The sequence below is a fragment of the Gastrolobium bilobum genome, unplaced genomic scaffold (assembly GCF_033153095.1).
Source record: "Gastrolobium bilobum isolate Gb01-03AN ecotype WA unplaced genomic scaffold, APGP_CSIRO_Gbil_v1 utg5309, whole genome shotgun sequence".
In the NCBI taxonomy this organism is placed as follows: Eukaryota; Viridiplantae; Streptophyta; class Magnoliopsida; order Fabales; family Fabaceae; genus Gastrolobium; species Gastrolobium bilobum.
Genome location: NW_026898278.1, coordinates 1 through 27,473, shown reverse-complemented (window position 1 = coordinate 27,473; position 27,473 = coordinate 1). Strand labels below are relative to the sequence as shown.

Here is a 27,473-nt window from a genome sequence, read left to right as displayed (position 1 = left end):
CTTTTTAAATAATCTAAAATTTACATATAATAGTAAAAAAAAGTCTTTAAATTTAATTTATTTAATAAAAAAGTCAGGATATATACTAAACAATAGACACTACTAGACAAAATCATCTCAGCCACAGAAAATTTCCAAAATAGACAGTACTAGACTCGGTATAGTTTTGTTGCAGTAGTCCAAAAAAGCATAGTCTTCGAACTTTGTACTCATCGAAAGTTTCAAATCATGCATATAATCATAGCCTTTATTTCTCTGGTATAGGAGTTGAGAAATTATCTTATATTAAAAAATAAATCCATTAATTTATAAAAGTAAAAGGAAAACACATTTTTTTATGTAAGTATAATATGAGAAATATAAAAGTATAATATCCCATAAACATATCGCTCAAAAAAAATAAAAAAAACTACAATCACACACATATATATAAAGAAGAGATATTTTGAATTTGGTGAAAGATTTAAAAGTCTTATTTTTTATTTTAGCCGTTGATTTATGTCCATTTATCGGTTATAGTTTATTTGAAATTAATAATTAATTAATTAACATAATTCAATAAACTATAACCGTTAGATGAAAAAAAATCCACGATTAAAATACGATGTAAGATTTGTACATCTTGTACCTGAATGAAAAGATCTCTTTCCTTGTATATATAGACACCCACACACACACCATACTCTTCAATATATACACAACCTTATTCTTAATCCTTAAACCAATTCAAATGGATTCAGTTCTAAATTACCTAAACACTACAGTAATTGGACTCCTTTCTCTAATGATCTTGTGTTTGTTCATATTTTATCGTCCCTCCAAAGTTGCTAATAGTAAAGAGGCTCCAACAGTGGAAGGTGGATGGCCTATACTTGGTCACCTTCCATTGTTGGGAGGTTCAAAAGCACCCCATAGAACATTAGGTGCCATGGCTGATAAATATGGACCCCTATTCACCATCAAGCTTGGTTCCACACCAACTTTGGTACTCAGCAATTCGGAAATGGCTAAAGAATGTTTCACCACAAACGACATGGCCGTTTCATCTCGACCAAAACTTGTTGCAATTGAACACATGAGTTACAACCAAGCCGTGTTTGGTTTTGCACCGTATGGTCCTTATTGGCGTGAACTGCGTAAGGTTGCAACTCAAGAGATCTTCTCAAGTCGCAGAGTTGATCAACTACGAGATTTTCGTGTGTTGGAAGTTCAAACATCGATTAAAGAGCTATTCAATGTTTGGTGCAAAAGAAGGAACGAGGGTGACTATGTGTTGGTGGATATGAAGCAGTGGTTTTCTCAGTTAACTTTCAACATGGTTCTTAGAATGGCCGTTAGGAAGAGATATTTTGGTGATGAGACTGGGGTTGATGAGAATGAAGGACAGAGATGTATAAAGGCTTTGAGAGAGTTCATGCGTTTGATGGGGGAATTCACTGTGGGAGATGCTATTCCTTATCTGAGATGGTTTGATTTCGGTGGCCATGAGAAGGCTATGAAGGAAACTGCAAAGGAATTCGATAGAATTTTAGGTGAGTGGTTAGAGGAGCATCGCAAGAACAGGACTTTGGCTGAAAAGGTTGATCGTGATCAAGATTTGATGGACGTGATACTTTCAGTGCTTGATGGAACAACAATTGATGGGTTTGATGCCAATACCATGATCAAAGCCACAATATTGGTACGTATATATATAGACTTAATTGAGTTCTCTGTTAAAAAATGATATTTCCTCAAAAGATATGTGCAGAGCTTTTCCTATAGCATTCACATGTTAAAACCCTTTCCAAAATTATAATTTTTTGAGGTGTGTTTGGTATGGGTCGATTTTGAATTTTTTGAGGACCACGAATAGCCTTTTTATTTGCTTGAGACAAAAACGAGTATCGTGAAATTTGCCGAGGATCAAAAAAAAATATTTACTCATACAATTATTTGCATCCCAGCTAAATATTTTTTTGTTCCCTCCAAGCATTTTAAACTCAAGTGTTAATACTAAACTAATAAAGAATAAAATGAGAGAGATTCAAGCGGTATGAAAATTACAACAAATTATTTTAACGTGCAAATAACATGTTTGTTTGCTTTATTTCTTGCTTTACAAAAGCTGAGTCTATTATTTCTAGTTAAATGCATTAATATAAAGTTTCCTGAAGATAATTGGAATGTTTTTCTTACGAAATTTGTACTAAATTTGCAGACATTAATTGCGGGAGGAACTGACACAAGCAGTGCTACTCTTACATGGGCATTATCTTTGATATTGAGAAATCCTCTTATATTGGAAAAGGCAAAAGCAGAACTTGACACACAAGTTGGGAAAGAGAGGAGTGTTAGTGAGTCAGATGTAAGTAACCTAATATATCTTCAAGCTATAGTCAAAGAAACACTAAGATTGTATCCACCAGGTCCTCTATCAGGACCTCGTGAATTCATAAACAATTGCACATTGGGTGGCTATGATGTCAAAAAGGGAACTCGATTAATCACAAATCTTTGAAAGATTCACACTGACCCTAATGTGTGGTCAGATCCATTGGAATTCAAACCAGAAAGGTTCCTTACAACTCATAAAGATATTGATGTTAGGGGTCATCATTTTGAGTTGTTACCATTTGGAAGTGGTAGAAGGATGTGTCCTGGATTATCCTTTGGCCTACACATTGTTCATTTAACTCTGGCCAGTTTTTTGCATTCCTTTGAAATCTTGAACCCATCTTCTGAACCTATTGACATGACTGAATCCTTTGGATTGAGCAATGTCAAAGCTTCTCCACTTGAGATTATGGTTAAACCGCGTTTGTCTCCTTATTGTTACGAAACTATGTAATCCTTATGTGAGTCGTGCAATCTGTGTGTTCCTTTGTGTATTGTTGATTGTAAAATTATGTGATGCTTTCTAATCTATTTAATTTGGTTAAATATATGTCACCCAAGATATTATGAAACCATGTCTCCCAACTGTTATGAATAAACCTTGTAATCCTAGGTGCTTGCTTACTTTCATTTAAACATAATGAAGGTGGATAAGATGATAATTTGATGATTGTTTTTTGTATTACTCCATAATATTAGAATTTGTATCATGTTTAAAATTTTTGATTTCAATCCAAATTCGTGTTTTGATAATGACCAAATGTTTCTTATTTTATTGACATATTCATATTGTAATGAATATCAGTTTATATCAGTAAGTGTGTGATCGTTAAAAATATAACATCTGTTTTTAATATAAAAATAAAAAAATTCCTAAGATGATAATTTTTTTGTAAATGTTGTTATTTCTGGTGAAATAATGGTTTTAGCTACATGTAAATGTTTCTAACATAATCATTTTGCTTGATTCTCTCAGTAATCCCATAACAAAAAAAAAACCAGAACTCTAGAAGTTGTTGCCTAATTGTTTGACATTTTGTTGGCTTAAATTATATAGCAATAACAGAAATGTAACCTTTTTTTTATATACAATTCTCACATAAGTGACATTCCTATTTTTCTAGTTTTCTGTAGAAAATAAAACTAATGGAACGGATAATCAACATGTAACCGTCAAAGGAAAGAATGATAGTTGCATAAAAAGTATAAGGGATATTTATAATTATAGAAGCTATTTTGTATTGTTATTGTTGGTTTTTAAAACTTAATTATAATTTTATAATTAGTAATATTTAAATGAAAACTTAGTTAAATTAAAAAAAACTAGAAACAAAAAAATCCTTTTAAAAGTTTTTAAATTATATTAGACTGTATAAAATTTAATTAAATTATAAAAATTAAAAAAGTTACCTAATTATAAAGGCTTAAAAACAAATTTTGAGAGTTTATTATTTGTTATTTTATTTAATAAAAAAAGAAAAAGATTTAAAAAAAAGTATCAATTCTCTCATGTTTACCTTTGACATGTAGGTCATATAAATCTTAATCATTAATTCAATGACAAATTAAGAGTTAGCAATTAATAGTCAACAATTAGAAATTAATTTTTAATGTTACTTTTTCTATAAATTTTGACATATAATTATGACCATTGATCTTGTTCTGTCTTGGAGACAGAGATGTCTAGACCAGTGGACTAGTATGTTGATCTTGGATCTAGTGTCCGCTCTAAGATATTTATGGAGAATATACCCTTGAGTCAAGCAGATCACTGTGCACAAGAAAACGATAACGACTTTGCCAAGGGGTGTGTGTGTGCGCTCAGTGATAGCATAACAATTAGATAGAGAGCATAACGTACCTGTAGATTTTACCTCTTATTTCTAGGGTTTACCTGTGGGTAGTAGATTCTGGATCTTTAGTGCCTCTGATGGTGGCCCAGGCCCATATATCATTTTTTTCGTATTAGGAGTGGTATCCTTCATGGATATCCTTCCATAGTTATGCTTGATTTAAATCTTAGATTGTTCCTTGTTGGGCCTGTCAATCAATGGACCCCTTATATGGGTCCATAACAGTTGCCCCTCAGTCAGGCTGCCTGGGTGTCCGGGCTGCCAGAGTGAATTTCTTTTTGCATCAATCCAAGTTTTTATCGAGAATGCTCGGGTTTTCGTGAATTCCTTTCGCATTTGTTATGAGCTTCAAAATTTCTGGAACGGGGAATAGTACTTCATTGTCCCTTATCTCGTCGAGTTGAGTATGCAACCAGTGAGATACTATATATATTTATTTTGACCGGGTTATGGATGGACTTGAGTTGTTAGGATCCAACTGGCAAATTTCCCCCAAGCACATCGCTCCTGCAACCCGGCTTGGCATCCTTATGTCTGGGTGTCCAATTCCTAGATCCCTGTTACAAGTTCTTATTATCCCCGTTACATATGTGATGATCCATTCAGGTCCTTTCAGGATTCTGGCAACTTTTATGTCATCAATCATTTCATTTTGACATGTGGTGCTTGTCGTCTGCATTAGGGTGCTGCAGCTATTTTGTACCGCTTTTGCATTTCAAGCGCATTTATTGAATGAGTCATTTCAGTCATCTAATCATTACTTTTTAGGGTGTAATAACAGCAATGCCTCTGACCTTTGCAATTCTGTAACCATTGCGGTTACCACTACCAGTATATAAACGTGCCTGATTTTCATTCTTTCTCTTTTACCTTGGTCATTCTGCAGAAGTTCTTTTTTATGCAATTTCTTGAGTGCTAGTATATATTTGCAAACATGCTTTCATACACTCTTCAACTTCATTTCTTCTACTCAGGTATTATTGTTTATATTCCAACTTCTTTTCTTCTCCTCTTCAGTAGTTTGCATTTGGCCATTTGATTTCTAAATATTTGTCCTTTGAATTTTTGTTCTTGATATATCATTCTGGTAAATCGTTTGCTGGTTGCATTTTTTAGTTTCGTCAGTGATTTGTTCTTATCTTATCATCTGAACCTTAATCACCAACACACCGAGTGAAACCCCCTTTCTATTGCATGAATGATTTTTGTAAAAAAGAAGAAGAAGAGACTTTGTACTATATCCGTAAGCCCATCTCCTCCATCGTACCTTGAAGCATGAAACTATCTATGGGTCGCCGTTCACCGCCCTATTTGCTGGTGGTTAGGGGTTAGCTTCTGGTCCATAGTTCTTCAAGCATCAGGTTCAAAACCCTAACTTTTTACTCTGATTCTACCATCTCTCATCATCGAGCCATACCCATTTTTGTTTTTTTTCTCTCATCTCGTTGTCATTCGCTGAAACCTTGTTGGTAGAACAACTCCAATTTCAACTCTCTATCTCATCATACAAGGCTGGAATTCTTATCCTTTTCACTTACTGAACCATTCTACCTCATCGCAATACCATAACCCCACCTTCTTTTCTTCGCTTCCAAGAACACCCATTCTCCTTTTCTGCATTTTGTGCTTATTTTAATTTGGTAAATATTTAAGCTTAGGAGGGTGTTTATCTCTGGCAGGTTACCTTTTATTAATAAGATTATTGGGTGGCTAAGGCTATTTTCTTTGGGTTGTTTAACTCATTCAAGATTATTCTGATGGGGTGGTTGTAATTGATACGTACTTACCTTTGAATAATCAATTATGTTGTAGTGTGTGGCTATAATGGTTTATAATATCCAATTTTCACTACTGTTCATAAAAGTAATTGGTGGAATATGTTTGTATGATGGCTGTGTGATGGATTTTTGAAGTGCTTGATTTATTAGTGATAAGGTTCGGAAAGCAAATGGATTTAAGGAATTTGATATATTGCTATGCATTTGAACACCTCGGAAAACATACTCTATGTTCATTCTTTTATATACTCCAGTGTATTGCTCCTTATGGTCAATTTTTTTTTTTTTTTGGAGATGCTTGTTATTATCATGTGAATTTTGACATCAGAGTTTGTGGATAGTGAAATATGCTTAGAGCCATTGATCTTGAAATTTACTGTCATATGCTTCTGCTATGGTATATCACTTGGCTGCATTTTTTGAGCAAACTATTTGATCATGAGCTAAATTTTGTTTAGGGATATCAAATACTGCTTCCTGCTGATCTCTTGTGATATTTCTGAGTTTATTCTTTTTCTTTGCTAATAGCCACTTTCCTTTCTATTTGCTCACTGATCCATGTTTCAGTGAATAATGGCACCTAAACCAGATCAGACAGATAGAAATAAGGCGACATAAAGAGAATGATCTAGTTTAAGTGGAAGAATCTTCTTTTGAAGACTAAGACTCCTCCTTCTCAACTGACCATTTCATGGTCATCCAGGTTCTATTATCATGTTTTCTGCAATCTCACATGTCTCTTTTGTTTATATCACTCCCTATTATATAAAGTTTTGTAATTGCTGTGAGGACACAACTGCATTTTAAGTTTGGGGTGGTATACATGGTACATATGCAATGTTGATTAATTTTGCATGCTGAGTTTGAGGAAAGGATGAAAAATATGAAAGTTTTTGAACTTGAACAGTAACAATTCTTTGATTTATCTATACATGTGACAACAATTATCATGAATTCAACTATGTTGATCTTGCATATCTTATTAGCTCTATGTCTATTTCATTCCAAGTTGGTTAATTAGCCATGCATCATCTATGTTACACTTCATGAGAGCAGTCTTAACATGACTCAGCTTAGTTCATGTTATATCACTGAATAAAAACCTTGGTGAGGATTTGGACCCAAACACATATACTTTATTGTTGAGTGGTCACTCTACTTTGTTGTCCTTAACTTATATTACACCTAGGTGACTAGTGTTATCATTTCCATGTGATAAGGGCACTTTTTTCTAATTGTTTAGGCTAGAGCCAAAAAGCCTTACCTTTGTGATTAATTTTAATCCCTTGATCCCTTATTTGAGCATGAGCTTTTTCTTTTCTGTTTATATACCCATGATATCAAAAGCCAACTTCCCCAATCCATCCTTTTAGGCAAGCCTTAGTATTTGGTTAATTCTCACTAGGCTGCAATGCAAGAAAATAAGTAAGGCAAAGGGAAGCCAGCTAGAAGAGAGTGGTTATATAAAAAAAAAATATAGAAGGTGATCAGGAAGAGATTAGAAGAAAACGATAAGTAAAAAAAAAGGATATAAAAAGGGGAAAAAGAAAAGAGAAAGAAAAATAAAAAATCCCCTGTGCATTAAAAAAAATAGAAAATAGAAGAAAAGAAAAATGAATGTGAAAAGTTAAGGCTGGAAGGAAAAAGAAAACAAGTAGGGAAGGATGATGCATGGTTAATTAGCCATGCATCATCTATGTTACACTTCATGAGAGCAGTCCTAACATGACTCAGCTTAGTTCATGTTATATCACTGAATAAAAACCTTGGTGAGGATTTGGACGCAAACACATATACTTTCTTGTTGAGTGGTCACTCTACTTTGTTGTCCTTAACTTATATTACACCTAGGCGACTAGTGTGATTATTTCCATGTGATAAGGGCACTTTTTTCTAATTATTTAGCCTAAAGCCAAAAAGCCTTACCTTTGTGATTAAATTTAATCCCTTGATCCCTTATTTGAGCCTGAGCTTTTTCTTTTCTGTTTATATACCCATGATATCAAAAGACAACTTCCCCAATCCATCCTTTTAGGCAAGCCTTAGTATTTGGTTAATCTCACTAGGCTGAAATGCAAGAAAATAAGTAAGGCAAAGGGAAGCCAGCTAGAAGAGAGTGGTTATATAAACGAAAAATATATATAAGGTGATCAAGAAGAGATTAGAAGAAAACGATAAGTAAAAAAAAAAGGATATAAAAAGGGGAAAAAGAAAACAGAAAGAAAAATAAAAAATCCCTTGTGTATTAAAAAAATTAGAAAATAGAAGAAAAGGAAAATGAATGTGAAAAGTTAAGGCTGGAAGGAAAAAGAAAACAAGTAGGGAAGGAAGTAAAAAAGAAGAAGAAAGAGAATAAGCAGCTTCCCTTTGTCTTACTTAGACAATATTTTGCTAGGCTAGATGTGAATTAATTAGACACTTAAGGCCAGCCAAAATTAGCCAAGTGTCCGAAAAACAAATATCCAAACCCAGCCTCATTACAAGCCTAAAAGCCCTTTTGATGGAAATGCCACACTAGACATCAAGTGTCTAGGAAATATTGTATGTTAGGCACAACAATGTAGATTTGATGATGAGTGAATGTCCTTAGTGAAAAAAATAAGAGAGATGAGTAATAAAAAATGCCTTGTGAGGAATTCAGTGCATGGCATTGAACTGATATGAGAATGTATAGTGACTGCTTGATATGCATTGTAACATAGTATGTTGTTTGTTTAACTAAAAACTTAGTTTGGACTGAACTGCTGGTTGGTATTGATACTAAAAGACAATATAGTTGATTGATGTTATGGTTAACATGTAATGTGATAAATGAAGAATTGAACTACAAAACCATAATTCGATGCTTGAATGATGAGCTGAATGCTGAAAGAAAGACAATAGCTAACAATGTGCTCACTGAGTTAATATTTTCTTGATTGCTTGAGGACAAGCAAATACTTAAGTTTGGGATATTTGTTAGCACTAAATTATTTATATAGTTATTGTATTATTTTATATTATTTTATATCTTTTTGGGTTGACAATTACAGGAAAATGGACTGAAAGAATATGAAATATGGCCTAATTCAAAAAAGGAAGTAACCAAGCCTAAGTTAATTTAAATTTTGCTGATAATTGTAATTATTCATTTTTTTAGGTATTTTTTGGAAGAAGGCACGTGGATCAAATTTTTTGGAAGAAGGAACACTTCAGAACCATTGGATTAAAGCTTTGAAGGACAACTACTAATTTTTTTAGAATTTTTTTAGTTATTAGATTTTTTTTTTGGTTGTAAAAAAAAATACAGTTTTTTAGATTTAGAATTTCAATCTTCGTTACTGTTTTGTTTTTAGAAGAGTCTGAGTGTTGAGAGATTGTGTTGAAAACTGAATGCATTATTCTTCTTCTTGAGCTCGAAGTGCAGTGACAAAGTATCTTCGCCGGAAGAAAGAATCAATGGTGCATGCAAGTGAAGTTTAAATCTTTCTAGTCTTAGTTTAGTAATTGGTACTTTGGTTTGAACGATTTACTTTGACAACTTTTTGATGATGAGATAAGAGAGAGAAAAATGTATTTTTTATAAGAGTGATTGTGATCAAATAACATGACCACATGATAACTTTTTCACATAAGAGGATCCACTCCCATCCCATATTTATGATATCAGAATGATCCTAGGCTCAAATTGATAACTGTTTATTATTAGAAACTCTTAATTTGAAGTCAATATGGGGTTCTGCAGGTAAATGAAAATGCCAGAAAACGTCCATCTGAGTACGTTGACAACAAATCTTTGTGGAAAAAAATGAAAACCAATTCGAAAAGCAAAAACACATTCTTGGAATCGAAATGGCATCAAGTAAGAGAAGCTTCAGAGATAATCCCTCGGCACAAAGTAAGTAAAATTAACGAAACAATCTTTTTTTGTGGTTTATTAATGTTATCCTTGAGATAACAATGAAACTTGTGTACTATATATATAACATGTCAAGACTTTTAATTTCTCAAAAGGGTGCAAATAAACTTTTTATTTTATTAAAGAGTAGTAATTAAACTGTAAAAGAAAGACAAATACATAATGATTTTGCATTGAATGTTGCATTCAATCATAAGCCTTTTATATTGTCCAATTTTGTTTCCAGTTGCACATGCCTATCAGGAGAAATCAGAAGCTTAGCGATAAAGTTACAACTCTACAAAAGTTGGTTTCACCTTTTGGCAAGGTGAGTGAGTACGTACTTCATTTATTAATAATTAATCAACTCCTACAACTTCAAGAAAGTGACCTTAGGTTTCTGGATATACTGCAGACTGACACTGCATCAGTTCTTCATGAGGCTTCTCTTTATATCAAGCTTCTTCAAGCACAAATCTGGGTATATATTATATTTAGTGCTCCTATCTTCCGGCAGATAATTAAGAATAATACTATATGATGAGCCTAAAACTAATCAAGTCTATTTAAAAATTTTACAGTTCCAATTTTAAAATGCATGACCTATGAGCATCTAGGCTGGCCTACATTTATTCAAAATTATATCATATAATTTTAAATAATATATATTTTTTGGTAATATTTTAAATAATATAATTTTTTTTTGGTAAAACAATAATATAATTAATCATTATATAATGCATGTCAATAAAAACAATATTTCAGAATAGGCTTAGTAATTCATATATTATTAATTAATAATTAAATTATGTGTGAAAATCAATAATTTTTTTTCCCTTTTGTGTTTTAATTTTTTTTCACAGTAGGCTTAGTGATTTTTGTAAGTTTGATAGGCACGAAGGGGTCATAAACTTAGAATTGTGGAGGCTTAAATTGGGTAATAGGTCAGTCTCTTTACTTTTTAAAAAATAAGTCATACTTATAATTTAGTATGCATAAAATTAATAGGTTAGGTTCAGGTGATCAAAATATTCTAAGTATGTCTGACTTATTTAAATCAAAATTTAACTAGACGTAACCTATTTACTCCGTAATTAATAAGGATAGTTTCCCTTGTTTTTCTTGTGGGCAGACACTAGACTATGAGACTCAAGCGACTTGCTCTGAGATTATTCTAATATATATATATATATATATATATATATATATATTATTTTTCTTTTTGTTCTTCTGGGGGTAGCAGAATTTGTTTCAGATGCTAAGTGTCTCTTACATTAGTAAGGCTGAAGCCCCTCATACTCAGGTATAGATTATGAATTGTCATGCTGTGAAATTATTTTCTCATTTATTGAATGCAACATATTAATTAATACAAAGGTGATATATTAAATACTAACTGCTGGAGTCACATCAGGGATGTGGGCACAAAGTGCAGGTTGACTAAGAGTAGAGGACTTTGTTTGGTTCCCATATCAATCACACACGAAGTAACAATGGAAGACCAGATTCATCATGCTTCTGCCTCTTGAATTATCCTGCCCTGAAATTTCTAATTCAACAATTATGAACAGCATCCTGAAATTTCTAATTCAACAATTATGAATAGCATGATGCTGACTATATATATATATTTATATATATATATATAAAATTATTTCTACAGCTGCTTTACGTACAACAACGACAGGTGTATGGTTATGATTTTTCACATTTAACAGTTTGATATTTTGTATGGTTATGATTCCCCGCATTTAATGCTTTCAAATATATATATATATATATATACATATATATATGGCAAGTATTTGATTGTTGTACGTACAACAGCTGCAGAAACGTAAACTCCATATATATATATGGGAGGGTTATTTTGACTCCAGAGTAAGACTTTTAAATTTTACTCCTCATCTTAGCCATTAATGAACGAAAATCAATAGTTGTTATTTGTAATGTAATTAATAATTAATTAATATGACTTCCTAAACTATAACCGTTGGATGGACGGAAATCAAGGACTGAATGAGCAGTAAGACTTATAAATCTTACTCTGGAGTCAAATGATCTCTCTTTTATATATATACTAGTATATTACCCGTGCGATGCACGGGGGAAAAAGATCAAAAAATTTGTCGTCCGCCGTGGTTGGTTAATCGCACTGCAAACCTTATATTTACAAAAAACTGTGTTGTTATTTTGTTCTATATTTCAGGTGAAAAAAATTACAACATTGACACAGAGCTTTGCAAATATCATCCACAAACAAAAATATGTTATTCAGAGGGATAATTAATTTTGTATACAACTACACCATAATACGTTATAATACACCATGTTAACATGAGAAAGGGATATAAAAAGAAAAATGCGTACAAATCATTGCTACCTATAACATTCATCAACAAAATCAAGGTAACAATAACACCAAGCAAATATGGATTTAAAATATAAGCTTTTACCTATAATATGAAAACGCTATTCATTCAGTGTCATTTCTTAGCAATCATTGGAGGGATGAGTTCAACACTTACTAAATATGTCATTTCTTGTGTGATTTTCGTTCCTTGTGCCTACGATACATAAGGCAAAAACTCATTAAATAAGTAACACTAATATGTTAACACCCAAAAGTCGTAGTATCAGCAAAAAAAAAAGATTGGAGTAAATTTTTTTAAGGACCAAAAAAAATGTTGTCTGAACGAGATTTGAATGCAACTTAATCAAATAAGCATGTATAAGTCATATTTTTTGCTTACATTGCAACAAATGCATATGAACAAAACAAAAGCAACTACACTAATCTTTGAGATAGACTTTCATTTATTGCAATCACATTTAAAAAATAATAATAAATAATTATTATTTGCAAGGATTTGTGTCGTTAGTATTTGGAATTTTACAAATTTGTACTTACAAAAATAAAAATCAGATTTAGGAATTTAATTATAAAAGAAGAAGGATGAAATATTAATTTAATTATAAAAATATGTTTGTGGGTCGGCCCTCTTGGCCAAGTCCAGTTGGCCATCTCTAACAATTAGCATGTAAAAGGTTTTTATATTTATCCACAAAAAAAGATTTTTACAATTGCGTCTAGGTTTTTATATTTTATCTCAGAGATAAACTTTCATTTACTACGATCGTTTTATAAAATTATAATAAATAATTGAATCTGGTCTTCTTGTATCAAAAACCATTCCAATTTTAATGATATATTCAGCATGAAGACTCTCGATTATGTTTCTGTTATTGGTAGGCCCTACTTATTGTTCACTTCAGATTATTGAATCCAAGTTCTCTGGAATAGGAAGACCAGTATTCTAATATTTTATTGCATATGATAGGTACACAGTTGATATTTCAAATATATGTTATCATGTTGACACTTCAATTGTGCTCCCTTTTTCGCCCTTAGAAAGAAAAACAACATTTCCTAATTGAGATTGGAAGCATATTACAATAAACCATTATAATTCTGATTTTCGAAGTATGATGATAACATGATGAAATTATACAAAAACACTGCATGCGTAATAAATCAAAGGGATAAATAATATGAAGATGTGTCAGGACTAATGTCCTGAGCTACCTAGAGGAGGTATACTGCGTTGGTATCATCAGGATAGTGTTGTAAGAGCTTTAAATTAGCCACAAAATCACCACTTAGGAGTCTGCTTTTCACGCAAAGTAGCATTGCACAACAGATCCGAAAAAGCATATCTTGCACCAAAAAAAAAAGAGTTTAGCCAGGTAACTTATCAATCATCTAAATGACATAATAAAAGCAGCCAAACACAATAAAGTCTACACGAAGAATATTATAGATTGAGTATTAATTTTATTTTAAAAGAATGCCGAGGAGTTCATTTGAGAGAGAGAGAGAGAGAGACCTGAACACCAAAAGGATTACTTAGAAGTGTATCCCATATTCTCAAGATAGTCTCAAATTTGAACTCTTGTGTAAGTAGCAGTGTAATCCACCGGAAAGCATAGAATTGTGGTTTAACCTGTTCATGAGGCTCCTTGGCATCAATTTTAAATAGAATGAAACTGTACAAGTTGTTGAATTAAAAAAGTCGAAAGATTCTACCTTTGTTGTAAATTCACGATGATTCCATAATTGCTCATCATTTACTTTTAGCAAATCTGACAAACGTGAAAGAGTAGAAAGGATGCCACTTGAACTATTATCCAATTGTTCACAGAAATGATCCACTGAATCACCTAAGATTCGAACAAAACAAGAAAAACTATCTGCTCCTGCATTCGCCTAAGACAAAGAAAACAGAGCAAAAAGTAAATACTAAAGGACAAAATTTATTACCAAAATAAAAGGATGAAATGATATCCCTTTATGTCAGCTGATATTTATGCAGGCAATCCTCAAGAACAAAATTGTGATGGATACGAGAGGATGACAATTGGTATACATTAATTATGTATTTTAAAGATGATCTAGTCTAATAACCCATCTGCAAAGTTATACAATTTATGGTTGTTCGGTGTAATGGATACTGGTCAACATACTAAAAAGGTTTTTGAATTATGCATGATTGGTGTTGGTTCATCTCTAAAACAGATGATATTAAACGTCTAAATTATCTAGCAGTATAACTTGAGGCATCTGCACATGATAGGGTAAATAGAAGAAGCGTTTCTGGAATCATAAGCAATATGGAAAGTAATATATACTAAAAATTTAAATATTCAAAACACAAGTTAGACCCTCCTTCAACCATGGATTTTGGTTTCTGTTGAGTACATATATTATATACGTCATCATATTAATATATACCATGCATTAACCCCATTGAAAGGAAAACAATGGGAAATGTTGGCACTGAAATCTGGTCATCGAAGGGAAAATATGGGTTTTGAGGTAATCTCAATTTCTTCCGTGCTGGTGAGAAAGGGGAAAGATGGATGGTAGGCATGTTTGATACCAATTCAACCAACCAAGGGTTCACCCTTTTTACATTTTGAAGTAACTCTGGTTCATCCCATGTAACCTAAAAATATGAATTCAGAAGGTTATTCAGAGCTGAAATAAAATAGAGATTTACTTGGAACAAAAAAAGAGAGGAGTGGGCTTCAATGCTTTCATATGAAAAGTGGGGGCATATAACATGGTTTTAAATTTGATAAACATGCAAAACGGAATTAGAAACGAGATGCTCATCAAACATAATGAATTTCGTTAATAATTTCTCCAGTAGAAAATTTATCAGCAACAGCAATGTTTCGCTGTTCATATATTATTTAGTCCAAATGCAAATGAAGCATGCATTTCATTGAGCAAGTAGAATGAAAATTTTTCCCTAATAATTTCCATACATAATATACAACATAGAAACCACCAAATCAACCACAAAACAAATAAGAGATAAATCGAGGATAAATAAACCAATTAAACTGCATTTGCTTAAATTGAATGGCATTTTCAAAGATTCACATTGTAATAGCCATACCTCAAAACACAATCTAATGAGTTTTGGCAGTCAAATTAAACCCGTGAATTTTAGAAATGCATATAAGCACTAAAAAACTAGGTATGCAAACCTTCATTCTTCTCATCTTGTATGTGAGGCATTACAACCAGAGGTTGCATTGGTTTCCGATAGGAGAAGCTCCGACTCCAACTTCGAATCACTAGCGAAAAGAGAGAAAGAGAATGAGGGATGACAGAGAAGTAGATCGTAGAGAATGAAAAAGTAGATAATCATAGGGTTAGAGAAAGAGAACGATGGAGTTAACTTCACCATCGTGTTTGACACGTGCATTATCAAGGGGGTGGAGTGCTACTGCTGATTGTGCGTACAATAATTGAATCTGAGAGAAATAGAAAAAGAAATTTGAAGAGAGTCCAAGCAAATTACAACGATGCCACGCGGGTCAAGTGCAATGCACAATTTTGAGGAAAGTGTGTTACGTTGCCTAATTGCGTAGGGAGTCTTGAGGTTTTCTTAAGCTTTTACCCAAACATTTTGTAACTGTAGTTATATTGCCGTGGTTAAGCACCGGTTTTCTTGTAGTGACAAGATATTAAAGTATTAATATCGTTGACCAATGTAATTCTCAAAAATTAATATATTATTTTAATATTAATCTATTAAAATAAAAATTAGTTTTTCAATATATTAATTTTTAAATATTGAATATTTTTATTTTTATAAAAATTAATTTATATTTTGAACACGCTGATCAATAAATTTTTATAAAAATTAATATCATATGATATTTTTTTGAAGAATTATATAAATTCTTTGTTTAAGGATATTTTTATTAAAAATATTTATTTTTATTCTATATAGTATTATACAGTGCATTACCAAATACTAGATGATATTATTTTATACAATACCGTACCAAATGCTGGATAGTATTAAAATTCAATAAGGTCATATAAATCAGGCCTTATACTATCAGATCTTATACTATTAGACCTTATCCTATACTATACACCAAACAAGCCCTAAGCGTCGGACCTACGACCAAAGACCCATTAGGCATTAATTAATTAATTAATCAATTACTTGGTTCTGTATCAGTTTCTTTGTAGTTAACTATATATAAAATTTGATCTTCATGTAATGTAAAGAACCTTGGGATACACCACCCCAAAAGCTAGCTCAAAGGGTGGGAGTGTCCAAGGCCTTATAAAGGTCACATTAGTTGCCCATACAATCAATGTGGGATTATATATCTCAACACGCCCCCTCACACGAGAGCCTATTGGGCTTGAAGCGTGGATTATGCACAGGTCCAATTTTTTATTTACCTTTTTGTGCTTTTTATTTTAATTCCACTTTAAAGTGGAGACAGTGAGGATTGAACTTGTGACATGAGGCTCTGATACCATGTAAAGAACCTTGGGATACACCACCCCAAAAGCTAGCTCAAAGAGTGGGAGTACTCAAGGCCTTATAAAAGTCACATTAGTTGCCCATACAATCAATGTGAGACTATATATCTTTAAAGGACAAATGCGAATGATGAACCAAATCCCATTACCTAATTAATCACCGGTCTTAATCAGTATCACAAGGAAATAGCAAGACAAATAAACAAATAATTGAATCACTTAAATTTGTTACTTTATTTGATTTTATCTATTATGAAAACAGTAGGCCATTGAAGTACTCTCTTCGACCATTTCACATGACACCTGATCTGGATAAATATTATACAAATATAAGACCCAAATCAAAGGTCTTCACCATTAAGCAAAGCTCTTAGTCCACTAAGACTGCAAAGCCCATCTCTCCAAGCTGCATTAAAGACTCCATGACAGCAAACTCCACAAGCTGCTATCTCATCTTTATCCCCAAGCTCATGACAGCCATCAAGCTGCACAATATTAATGGCCTTATCTCATCAAGCTCCTCAACATTAAACATGGCAGCTCTATTACTTTGCCTCCAAGACAAAGCAAACCTGATCACTGAGTAACATCTCCCAAGCTGCTCATCACTTTACTATATACATACCTATTAACACAAAGGTACACATCTTCTCCTTCATAATAAAACCTGCTTGAACCATAACTGACTTGAGCGTCGGAGTGTCTTGTAGGTACACCCCCATCTCGTTCCATAGAAAACCCATAGGATAAAGCGGCCCAACTGCAAGATGCTCTGACCCAAGGCGGTTCCAGGCTGTGCAGAGGAAGATCACATAATCTGCCCAATTGTAAAAACCTGTTCTGATCAGCACCCTAATTAAAGCTTGCCTGATCGATGAATTTAATCTAGTAGTTTAAATTCATAATCAGTATTAATTGTCAGAAATTTCACTCAATCTCAAATGAGAAATCTCACTCAAATAACCAATCATATAGCTCTGATTCCTTGAATTCTTTTCCTATTCTTAGTATTGTTCAATTGAACATACATGAGTTTTTGTGACAAGAAGAGTCTACAAGTAGTGATCCAAAAAATTCAATGCAACACCTTAGTCCTTGACCAGGTGATGCATTGAATTATTTTCCTATTCTTACTCTAAAAGCTATATTATTTGCATATGTCTATGTGTCACACTAATTAATACACACTTTTTGTCCATTTGAAGGCAGGCACTGATTAATCAAAATAAAGTCAATCTGAGGTGAAAATGAAATCAAACAGACGACAAATTTAGTAGTTGCTTACTCCAATTTATTCTGAAAGCCCTGAATCCACCTTTCTCCATAACTTGACATGGACGTTTTCTACTCCTTTCATACAATAAATGAGCATTGTCTTCACAGAACTCTGCTTTCCTAAGAATAAAGTGATTCCTTTGTTACACTCCAAGGTAATCAGCATGAGCTACATGACCAAATTCTTTAAGTACCATTAATTATTTGCTACTCTTTCTTATCAAGACCAAAATTCAATACGATTAATAAGCTCTTAATTGGCTTGAATCTCGTTCTAAACATCCTCTCTTAGGGGCCTTTTTCATTGCAAATAAAGCCAGACTTTTTAATCAGAGGTACTAAGTTGTATTTGGTTTTTTTATGGCTAGCCTTTCACGTGTGAAATTTCATAGCATTTTTCATTTCGGGTTTGGCTGTTAGTTTGTATTCTTCATTAGTTGGGAATCATTTTAGCATGTCATCATGTTAGTATTTTTATTCTGTGAGAACTCCAAGTTCAATTCTGGTATAACTAACTCTTTATCATCGTTTTTTGTTAACCAAAGAATCTACATTTAAGTTTGAGTGCTTGTGAACAATTTTGGACTTCAAATTGTTTCAATCTTCCATTATGATCAGTAAACAAAGCTGTAACCTTCTCTTCCAATCCTTGGAGTGTAAAGTCATCTTAATGCATCAGCAAGATCATTTTCTGCCATTTGATTGAACTACAAATTTTTACTTCTTGATTGATCTGCAGGTGCCAATATGTCAGAAGCTAGTCCTCATTCCATTGATATTGCAAAAATGAGAAATGCTCTTCTAGCATCTGTTTCTTCACGGCTTCACTGCTATGGTAATAACTTTAAAGCTATTGAGTTGCAAACTTTCTTTAATGTTCAAACTTAATTACCAAGCTTTTGCTGAATTTCTTTGGCAATTCAGGAAGTGATGAAGTTCAGTTGGGAAATCTTAAAGGTTCCATGCAGATGAATGACTTAAGGTAAGTGAATAAATTGCCATTTAGTAAAAACAAATCAACATGATAATATAAGCATTTTATTATAGTATGTAATAATACCATTATTTTTTATCATCAATTAATATTTACTAAATACATATCGATATGATAATATAGGCAAAATAAACCAGACAAAGCTTATTCCTTCAAATGTTATTTGTATTTGTTTAGCCAAAACTAGTTTGAAAGAGTTCACACTATAGATGTGGTTAAACCGTTTTATTGTGAAAATTACTCTTCGAATTCATGGAATAACCTCTTAAAAATATATATAAAAATAAGGCTACTTTTGTTCTTTAGTTTATTTGGGTCATATGCCTGAAAAAAATTTGAGACTTAAATATGAATACAATCAAAATATCAAGGTTAGGTATCAATCCTAAAAACCTCAATAAAAAATTTAAATTAATTTTACTATTTACAATCTGCATAAATTAAGTATATTTTTTTTTTCAGATCCTGGTCCACTTCTTAGAGTTTCTCTGATTGTAATACTCTCTTAAGTGGTCATTTTCATAGCAATGGCTTCAACATGGAGTCTCAATTATTCAACTATGACAACCAATTGGGTGATGGAGTCTATACACATCCTAGGCAGCCTAAGTCTCTGATTTATGACAACAATCATCAACCAGGTTTGGTTCATTTCCTTTTCATTACTAGGTCTTACAATCTCCTTTTTTTTCTACCTACTCTGCTTATTATATATTCAGATATAATTTTGCACCTAATTGGTGGAAACTATGAAGATATCTAATAATTGAAGACTAATATAGCTCTTTGTTAGACAGGTTGTCTACTATATGCCATCTCAAGCAGCAAAGACATTTCTCAGCAATCATTGTTACTTGACAAGGACCCTTCACTTTCTCAATATGAAGGAGTAATACGCCAATATTTAGCCCTCTTTTTTATTCGTATCTTGAATTTTTTTTATTTTTTGTTTTTAGTCTAGATCCGGCTCCGTATCCTAGTATAAAATGTTTGCTGCAACTTTTTTCATCTGCAGCAGCAGAAACGAGAAACCCTTCCAATATATATGATTTCTATTTTGGGAATATATAGTTTCAAACTAAGGGTTAAGTTTTAAGATACTTCAAGCGGATCAATATTTATGATATCAGAATATGGTCCTAGGCTCAAATTGATTACTGTTTATTAGAAACTCTTAATTTGAAGTCAATATGGGGTTTTGCAGGTAAATGAAAATGCCAGAAAACGTCCATTTGAGTACGTTGACAACAAGTCTTTGTGGAAAAAAATGAAAACCAATTCGAAAAGCAAAAACACATTCTTGGAATCGAAATGGCATCAAGTAAGAGAAGCTTCAGAGATAATCCCTCGGCACAAAGTAAGTAAAATTAACGAAACAATTTTTTTGTGTGGTTTATTAATGTTATCCTTGAGATAACAATGAAACTTGTGTACTAAATATAACATAACATGTCAAGACTTTCAATTTCTCAAAAGGGTGCAAAGAAACATTTTATTTTATTAAAGAGTAGTAATTAAACTGTAAAAGAAAGACAAATACATAATGATTTTGCATTGAATGTTGCATTCAATCATAAGCCTTTTATATTGTCCAATTTTGTTTCCAGTTGCACATGCCTATCAGGAGAAATCAGAAGCTTAGCGATAAAGTTACAACTCTACAAAAGTTGGTTTCACCTTTTGGCAAGGTGAGTGAGTAACGTACCCATAATGAACAGAAGTTGGGTTCTTCATTTATTAATAATTAATAAACACCTTCAACTTCAAGAAAGTGACCTTAGGTTTCTGGATATACTGCAGACTGACACTGCCTCAGTTCTTCATGAGGCTTCTCTTTATATCAAGCTTATTCAAGCACAAATCCGGGTATATATTTAGTGCTCCTATCTTCAGGCAGATAATTAAGAATAATACTATATGATGAGCCTAAAACTAAGTCCATTTAAAAATTCCACAGTTCCAATTTTAAAATGCATGACCTATGAGCATCTAGGCTGGCCTACATTTCTTCAAAATTATATCATATAATTTTAAATAATATATTTTTTTTGGTAATATTTTAAATAATATAATTTTTTTTTGGTAAAACAATAATATAATTAATCATTATATAATGCATGTCAATAAAAAAAATATTTCAGAATAGGCTTAGTAATTCATATATTATTAATTAATAATTAAATTATGTGTGAAAATCAATAATTTTTTTTCGCTTTTGTGTTTTAATTTTTTTTCACAATAGGCTTAGTGATTTTTGTAAGTTTGATAGGCACGAAGGGGTCATAAACTTAGAATTGTGGAGGCTTAAATTGGGTAATTGGTCAGTCTCTTTACTTTTTTAAAAATAAGTCATACTTATAATTTAGTATGCATAAAGTTAATAGGTTAGGTTTAGGTGATCAAAATATTCTAAGTATGTCTGATTTATTTAAATCAAAATTTAGCTAGACGTAACCTATTTACTCCGTAATTAATAAGGATAGTTTTCCTTGTTTTTCTTGTGGGCAGACACTAGACTATGAGACTCAAGCGACTTGCTCTGAGATTATTCTAATATATATATATATTTTATTTTTCTTTTTGTTCTTCTGGGTGTAGCAGAATTTGTTTCAGATGCTAAGTGTCTCTTACATTAGTAAGGCTGAAGCCCCTCATACTCAGGTATAGATTATGAATTGTCATGCTGTGAAATTATTTTCTCATTTATTGAATGCAACATATTAATTAATACAAAGGTGATATATTAAATACTAACTGCTGGAGTCACATCAGGGATGTGGGCACAAAGTGCAGGTTGACTAAGAGTAGAGGACTTTGTTTGGTTCCCATATCAATCACACACGAAGTAACAATGGAAGACCAGATTCACCATGCTAGCTTCTGCCTCTGGAATTATCCTGCCCTGAAATTTCTAATTCAACAATTATGAATAGCATGATGCTGACAATATATATATATATATATATATATATATATATATATATATATATATATATATATATATGGCAAGTATTTGATTGTTGTACGTACAACAGCTGCAGAAACGTAAACTCCATATATATATATGGGAGGGTTATTTTGACTCCAGAGTAAGACTTTTAAATTTTACTCCTCATCTTAGCCATTAATGAACGGAAATCAATAGTTGTTATTTGTAATGTAATTAATAATTAATTAATATGACTTCCTAAACTATAACCGTTGGATGGAAGGAAATCAAGGACCGAGCAGTAAGACTTATAAATCTTACTCTGGAGTCAAAAGATCTCTCTTTTATATATATACTAGTATATTACCCGTGCGATGCACGAGGGAAAAAGATAAAAAAATTTGTCGTCCGCCGTGGTTGGTTAATCGCACTGCAAACCTTATATTTACAAAAACTTGTGTTGTTATTTTGTTCTATATTTCAGGTGAAAAAAATTACAACATTGACACAGAGCTTTGCAAATATCAACCACAAACAAAAATATGTTATTCGGAGGGATAATTAATTTTGCATACAACTACACCATAATACATTATGATAAATAATAAATAATTATTATTTGCAAGGATTTGTGTCGTTAGTATTTGGAATTTTACAAATTTGTACTTACAAAAATAAAAATCAGATTTAGGAATTTAATTATAAAAGAAGAAGGATGAAATTTTAATTTAATTATAAAAATATATTAGCGGGCCGGCCCTCCGGGCCGAGCCCAGTTTATCACCCCTAACTGTCAGCATTTTATTTAAATAATTTTTTTTTGCAAGGATTAATATCGTTAGTCTTTGGAATTTCACAAATTTGTATTTACAAAAATTGAAATCAGATTTAGTAATTTAATTATAAAAGAAGAAAAATAAAATTTAAATTGAATTATAAAAATATATTGGCGGGCCGGCCCTACAGGCCGAGCCTAGTTTTTAACCTCTAACTGTCTGCATTTTATATAAATAATTATTTTTTGCAAGTATTTGTGTTAATTACACTCTTGCAATAAAAAAATTGAAAGTTTAATTTCTTTCTTATGTATTAAATTAAATTTTCATTTTTATAGTTCATAAATTTTAATAATTTTTTTTTTACAGAATGACAGGCGATATTTTTTATTTAAATTTAAAATTTAAAACTTTTTATATTAATTATACATATTTTTTATATAATTTTTTTCTATTTTAATTTATGATTTTTATATATTTTTTTAATTGGTTATACATGTATATGTAAAATTTTTATTTTAAATATTTTTTTTTAAAAAACATGTATATTATTTTAATTGGTTATACATGTATATTTAAAAGTTTTATGTTAAAATTTTAATTTATTTTTAGTAAAGTATAAATTATGCCATTTCTTATTTTTTTCTTTTAAATTTCAAATTTAAAATAATTTTTATCGACTATAAATGTATTTTTATAATTTTAAATATTTTATTGATTAATCTATAATTTTATATTAAATAAAAATTTATTATATATATCTTTTTTTCACTGCATAAATATTAAATGCTGAACTCTTTTCTCACATATCAAGTTCACATAATTTTTCATTTAATTTATTTCCCAATTTTGAATTTATTTAACAATATAAATAATTTTTTTATTTTACAATTTTTTTCAATGTTTTTGTTTTTTCATGCAGCATTAATAGGGCTAACAATTATCCATGCAAAAAATAGTGGGATATACAACAAAAGAAAAGTAGAGGTCTTTTTACTCGTAATATACAACAAAAGAAAAGTAGTGGGACATTAAATGAGTTGTCTGCCACACAAAATTTTCTAAAAGTTTTCCCATCATTACAAAGTTAAAAATTCAAATTTAAACATAAATTAGAAATTTAGAAGAGTTGAAATCCAAAATTTGAAATCAATTCAGAATTCGAATATCAAAAGAATGAGCAATTCCAATGCAAAAAGCATTTAAAAGAGCTGAGTAATTCCAATGTACAAATCAGTGGGACATTGAACGAGTTGTCTGCCACCATAAATGATTAACTTAATTTTTCACTAATTTTTTATTTTTATTTTTAAAATAAATTATTATTTATTTAATTTTTTATTTCCAAATCCTTTCCCACCATTACAATTTGAAATTTAAAATTGAAATCCAAAATTTGAAATCAATTTAGAATTCGAATTTCAAAAGAGTGAGCAATTCCAATGTAGAAAGCATTTAAAAGAGCTGAGTAATTCCAATGTAGAAATAAGTGGGACATTGAATGAGTTGTCTGCCACCATAAATGACTAACTTAGTTTTCTATTGATTTTTTATTTTGATTTTTAAGAGAAATTATTATTTATTTAATTTTTTATTTTCAAATCCTTTCCCAACATTACAATTTGAAATTTAAAATTGAAATCCAAAATTTGAAATCAATTCTGAATTCGAATTTCAAAAGAGTGAGGAAATACACAGAAGAATTATCATTAAAAATCTTGTTCCTCTATGATTTCAACTTTCAAGGAATGAGAAGAAAATCGAAATGGAGAGTAAATGCGCATTTCCCCTTTTATTTCATTTGATAGCGGCTATCTCCTGATGTCAACCGGCCATTAGTGTTAACATTATTTGCAATAACCGCATTGGGCTGTTTTTTCTTGGACCGAGCACGCTTATTCTGGAACCAATTACAGACATTTTTCTCCGAAATATTTCCATGATTGGCGAGTTCCGCAGTAATCTCGTCATTTTCCTGTCTGGATTCGGTGTCACCTGCTTAAATATTTTCTCCATGATCTGAAGCTGCTCAGTTGTTGGAGTCCACCTCGGCTTCATGTTAAATATTCCCTTTGATGTGTCTCCTCCATACATATTTACCGGCTTAACCACCTCTGAAGTCACTGAAAACACCACACCCATTTGTTTCAGTATATTTGTTACAACCGCCTCAGACCAGTGTAACAAACTCTTAACAGAAACAGCCCTAACACATTCTAACCGTTTAGAATTACACGGTTAGAATGTAAACGGTTAGAATGGGTAACTTACTATAACAAAAAAATTTATTACGGTGAATAATAAGTGATAAAAAAAATAAAATTGTGAAAAAAGATGAATGGAAAAAAATAGGGAATGACCTTGAGGAGGAGCTTGGTGAGCGGCACGGTGTGCCCAGTACTTCTCAGTGACTTGTTCAGAGAGGGTTTCGTAAGCAGCAATTTGTATCATCAGAGTTTCGATTTGTTTTTGGGTCATGGAGACATTCCCGCGCATCATCGTTGCTGCGTTGTGGTTCGAATGCTGCTCCTGAAATCCCATGCCGTTCGACATCTCTTCAATATTTCAATTTTTTTTCATTACAAAAAAGAAAACACTACTTATCATGAGAAAACATGAATGAAAATAATGAACGAAGTTAAAATTAATAAAGAAGAAACCGTTCTTACCGGTGGGGGCTTCTGTTAGCACTTAGCAAGCAGCAACTAGATGCTGTGTCCACTTCGTAAGATTCTCAAGGACATGGTTGGGGCTTGTTATAGTCCAAACTCCACAGGAATGTTCTTGTCCAAGACAATATATATATATATATACTTGCAGCTTTAAAATTATTTTGTGAAGATTATGAATTGATTCTAAATTATATATATATTACGGATGATTTGATTGCATGATAGTACCAAACCTCGAAATCTAGCTACTTTCTTTTTATCATTATGAAATTTTTTACATCATATTTCAAACAAAGACAACGTTGTTGTTTATAAAAATAAATCTTTTTATTTTAAGATATTATTTTTAATTTGAAAATACAAATTAAATTGTCCGATCAAATTTGGAAATCAAATTTAATTATGAAATTAAACTTTGTTTCCTTTCTTACCACTAATAATAACAATAGCGCTCTCTCATTCTTACCTTCAATTACTCCCTATTTCGAGCTCCCTCACACTTAAAACTAACTTAGAAATTCGAGGAGAGATTAAGAACTTATTAGTCATTTAAAATAGTTTGATTGTCTTATGGTCAGATTTAATCTTGAGAAATTAAACTTGATTATAAGAATGATTGACTATGATTGTATAATATTTTTCCTTTCTTAGTTTAATTTGAAATTTAAAATTTAAATCCAAAATTTGAAATCAATTTAGAATTCGAATTTCAAAAGAGTGAGCAATTCCAATGTAGAAAGCATTTAAAAGAGCTGAGTAATTTCAATGTAGAAATAAGTGGGACATTGAATGAGTTGTCTGCCACCATAAATGACTAACTTAGTTTTCTATTGATTTTTTAATTTGATTTTTAAAAGAAATTATTATTTATTTAATTTTTTATTTTCAAATCCCTTCCCAACATTACAATTTGAAATTTAAAATTGAAATCCAAAATATGAAATCAATTCAGAATTCGAATTTCAAAAGAGTGAGGAAATACACAGAAGAATTATCATTAAAAATCTTGTTCTTCTATGATTTCAACTTTCAAGGAATGAGAAGAAAATCGAAATGGAGAGTAAATGCGCATTTCCCCTTTTATTTCATTTGATAGCGGCTAGACCGAGCACGCTTATTCTGGAACCAATTACAGACATTTTTCTCTGAAATATTTCCATGATTGGCGAGTTCCGCAGTAATCTCGTTTATCATTTTCCTGTCTGGATTCGGTGTCACCTGCTTAAATATTTTCTCCATGATCTGAAGCTGCTCAGTTGTTGGACTCCACCTCGGCTTCATGTTAAATATTCCCTTTGATGTGTCTCCTCCATACATATTTACCGGCTTAACCACCTCTGACGTCACTGAAAACACCACACCCATTTGTTTCAGTATATTTGTTACAACTGCCTCAGACCAGTGTAACAAACTCTTAACAGAAACAACCCTAACACATTCTAACCGTTTACAGTTACACGGTTAGAATGTAAACGGTTAGAATGGGTAACTTACTATAACAAAAAAAATTTATTACGGTGAATAATAAGTGATAAAAAAATAAAATTGTGAAAAAAGATGAATGGAAGAAAATAGGGAAAGACCTTGAGGAGAAGCTTGGCGAGCGGCATGGTGTGCCCTGTACTTCTCAGCGAGTTGTTCAGAGAGGGTTTCGTAAGCAGCGATTTGTATCCTCAGAGTCTCGATTTGTTTTTGGGTCATGGAGACATTCCCGCGCATCATCGTTGCTGCGTTGTGGTTCGAATGCTGCTCCTGAAATCCCATGCCGTTCGACATCTCTTCAATATTTCAATTTTTTTTCATTACAAAAAAGAAAACACTACTGATCATGAGAAAACATGAATGAAAATAATGAACGAAGTTAAAATTAATAAAGAAGAAACCGTTCTTACCGGTGGGGGCTTCTGTTAGCACTTAGCAAGCAGCAACTAGATGCTGTGTCCACTTCGTAAGATTCTCAAGGACATGGTTGGGGCTTGTTATAGTCCAAACTCCACAGGAATGTTCTTGTCCAAGACAATATATATATATATATATATATATATACTTGCAGCTTTAAAATTATTTTGTGAAGATTATGAATT

The 27,473-nt window shown here is 31.7% G+C and overlaps 4 protein-coding genes, 1 long non-coding RNA gene and 1 pseudogene across 6 annotated transcripts; 3 read left to right on the top strand and 3 right to left on the bottom strand.

The window, feature by feature from the left end:
- Positions 1 to 680: 680 nt before the first annotated feature.
- Positions 681 to 3,128, top strand: LOC133314409 (cytochrome P450 82A4-like; annotated as a pseudogene).
- Positions 3,129 to 6,579: 3,451 nt separating this feature from the next.
- Positions 6,580 to 12,016, top strand: LOC133314410 (transcription factor bHLH111-like). The gene is made up of 6 exons (XM_061515889.1): positions 6,580 to 9,454; positions 9,732 to 9,884; positions 10,132 to 10,212; positions 10,300 to 10,365; positions 11,128 to 11,187; positions 11,299 to 12,016. The coding sequence occupies exons 1-6, from the start codon at positions 9,446 to 9,448 to the stop codon at positions 11,326 to 11,328; spliced, it is 399 nt and encodes a 132-aa protein (XP_061371873.1). The 5' UTR covers positions 6,580 to 9,445; the 3' UTR covers positions 11,329 to 12,016.
- A 1,399-nt stretch (positions 12,017 to 13,415) lies between these two features.
- LOC133314404 (uncharacterized) lies at positions 13,416 to 15,670 on the bottom strand. Of its 2 annotated transcripts, none has more exons than XM_061515885.1 (5): positions 15,641 to 15,670; positions 15,441 to 15,530; positions 13,972 to 14,151; positions 13,772 to 13,888; positions 13,416 to 13,601 (listed from the first exon to the last, which is right to left on the bottom strand). In XM_061515885.1, the coding sequence occupies exons 2-5, from the start codon at positions 15,453 to 15,455 to the stop codon at positions 13,560 to 13,562; spliced, it is 354 nt and encodes a 117-aa protein (XP_061371869.1). In that variant the 5' UTR covers positions 15,456 to 15,530; positions 15,641 to 15,670; the 3' UTR covers positions 13,416 to 13,559. The 2 variants fall into 2 exon arrangements, with proteins under 2 accessions (XP_061371869.1, XP_061371870.1); XM_061515886.1 differs by lacking the exon at positions 15,641 to 15,670 and adding an exon at positions 14,677 to 14,890 and having other exon boundaries at positions 15,441 to 15,589.
- A 4,525-nt stretch (positions 15,671 to 20,195) lies between these two features.
- On the top strand, positions 20,196 to 20,825 carry LOC133314405 (uncharacterized). The gene is made up of 3 exons (XR_009751954.1): positions 20,196 to 20,369; positions 20,620 to 20,700; positions 20,813 to 20,825. It is a non-coding gene; the product is annotated as an uncharacterized LOC133314405 (long non-coding RNA).
- Positions 20,826 to 24,509: 3,684 nt separating this feature from the next.
- Positions 24,510 to 25,270, bottom strand: LOC133314407 (WUSCHEL-related homeobox 14-like). The gene is made up of 3 exons (XM_061515888.1): positions 25,078 to 25,270; positions 24,713 to 24,840; positions 24,510 to 24,617 (listed from the first exon to the last, which is right to left on the bottom strand). The coding sequence occupies exons 1-3, from the start codon at positions 25,268 to 25,270 to the stop codon at positions 24,510 to 24,512; spliced, it is 429 nt and encodes a 142-aa protein (XP_061371872.1).
- Positions 25,271 to 26,469: 1,199 nt separating this feature from the next.
- On the bottom strand, positions 26,470 to 27,165 carry LOC133314406 (putative WUSCHEL-related homeobox 10). The gene is made up of 2 exons (XM_061515887.1): positions 26,973 to 27,165; positions 26,470 to 26,777 (listed from the first exon to the last, which is right to left on the bottom strand). Exons 1-2 carry the CDS (start codon positions 27,163 to 27,165, stop codon positions 26,470 to 26,472), a joined length of 501 nt encoding a protein of 166 aa, XP_061371871.1.
- Between the last annotated feature and the right edge of the window lie 308 nt (positions 27,166 to 27,473).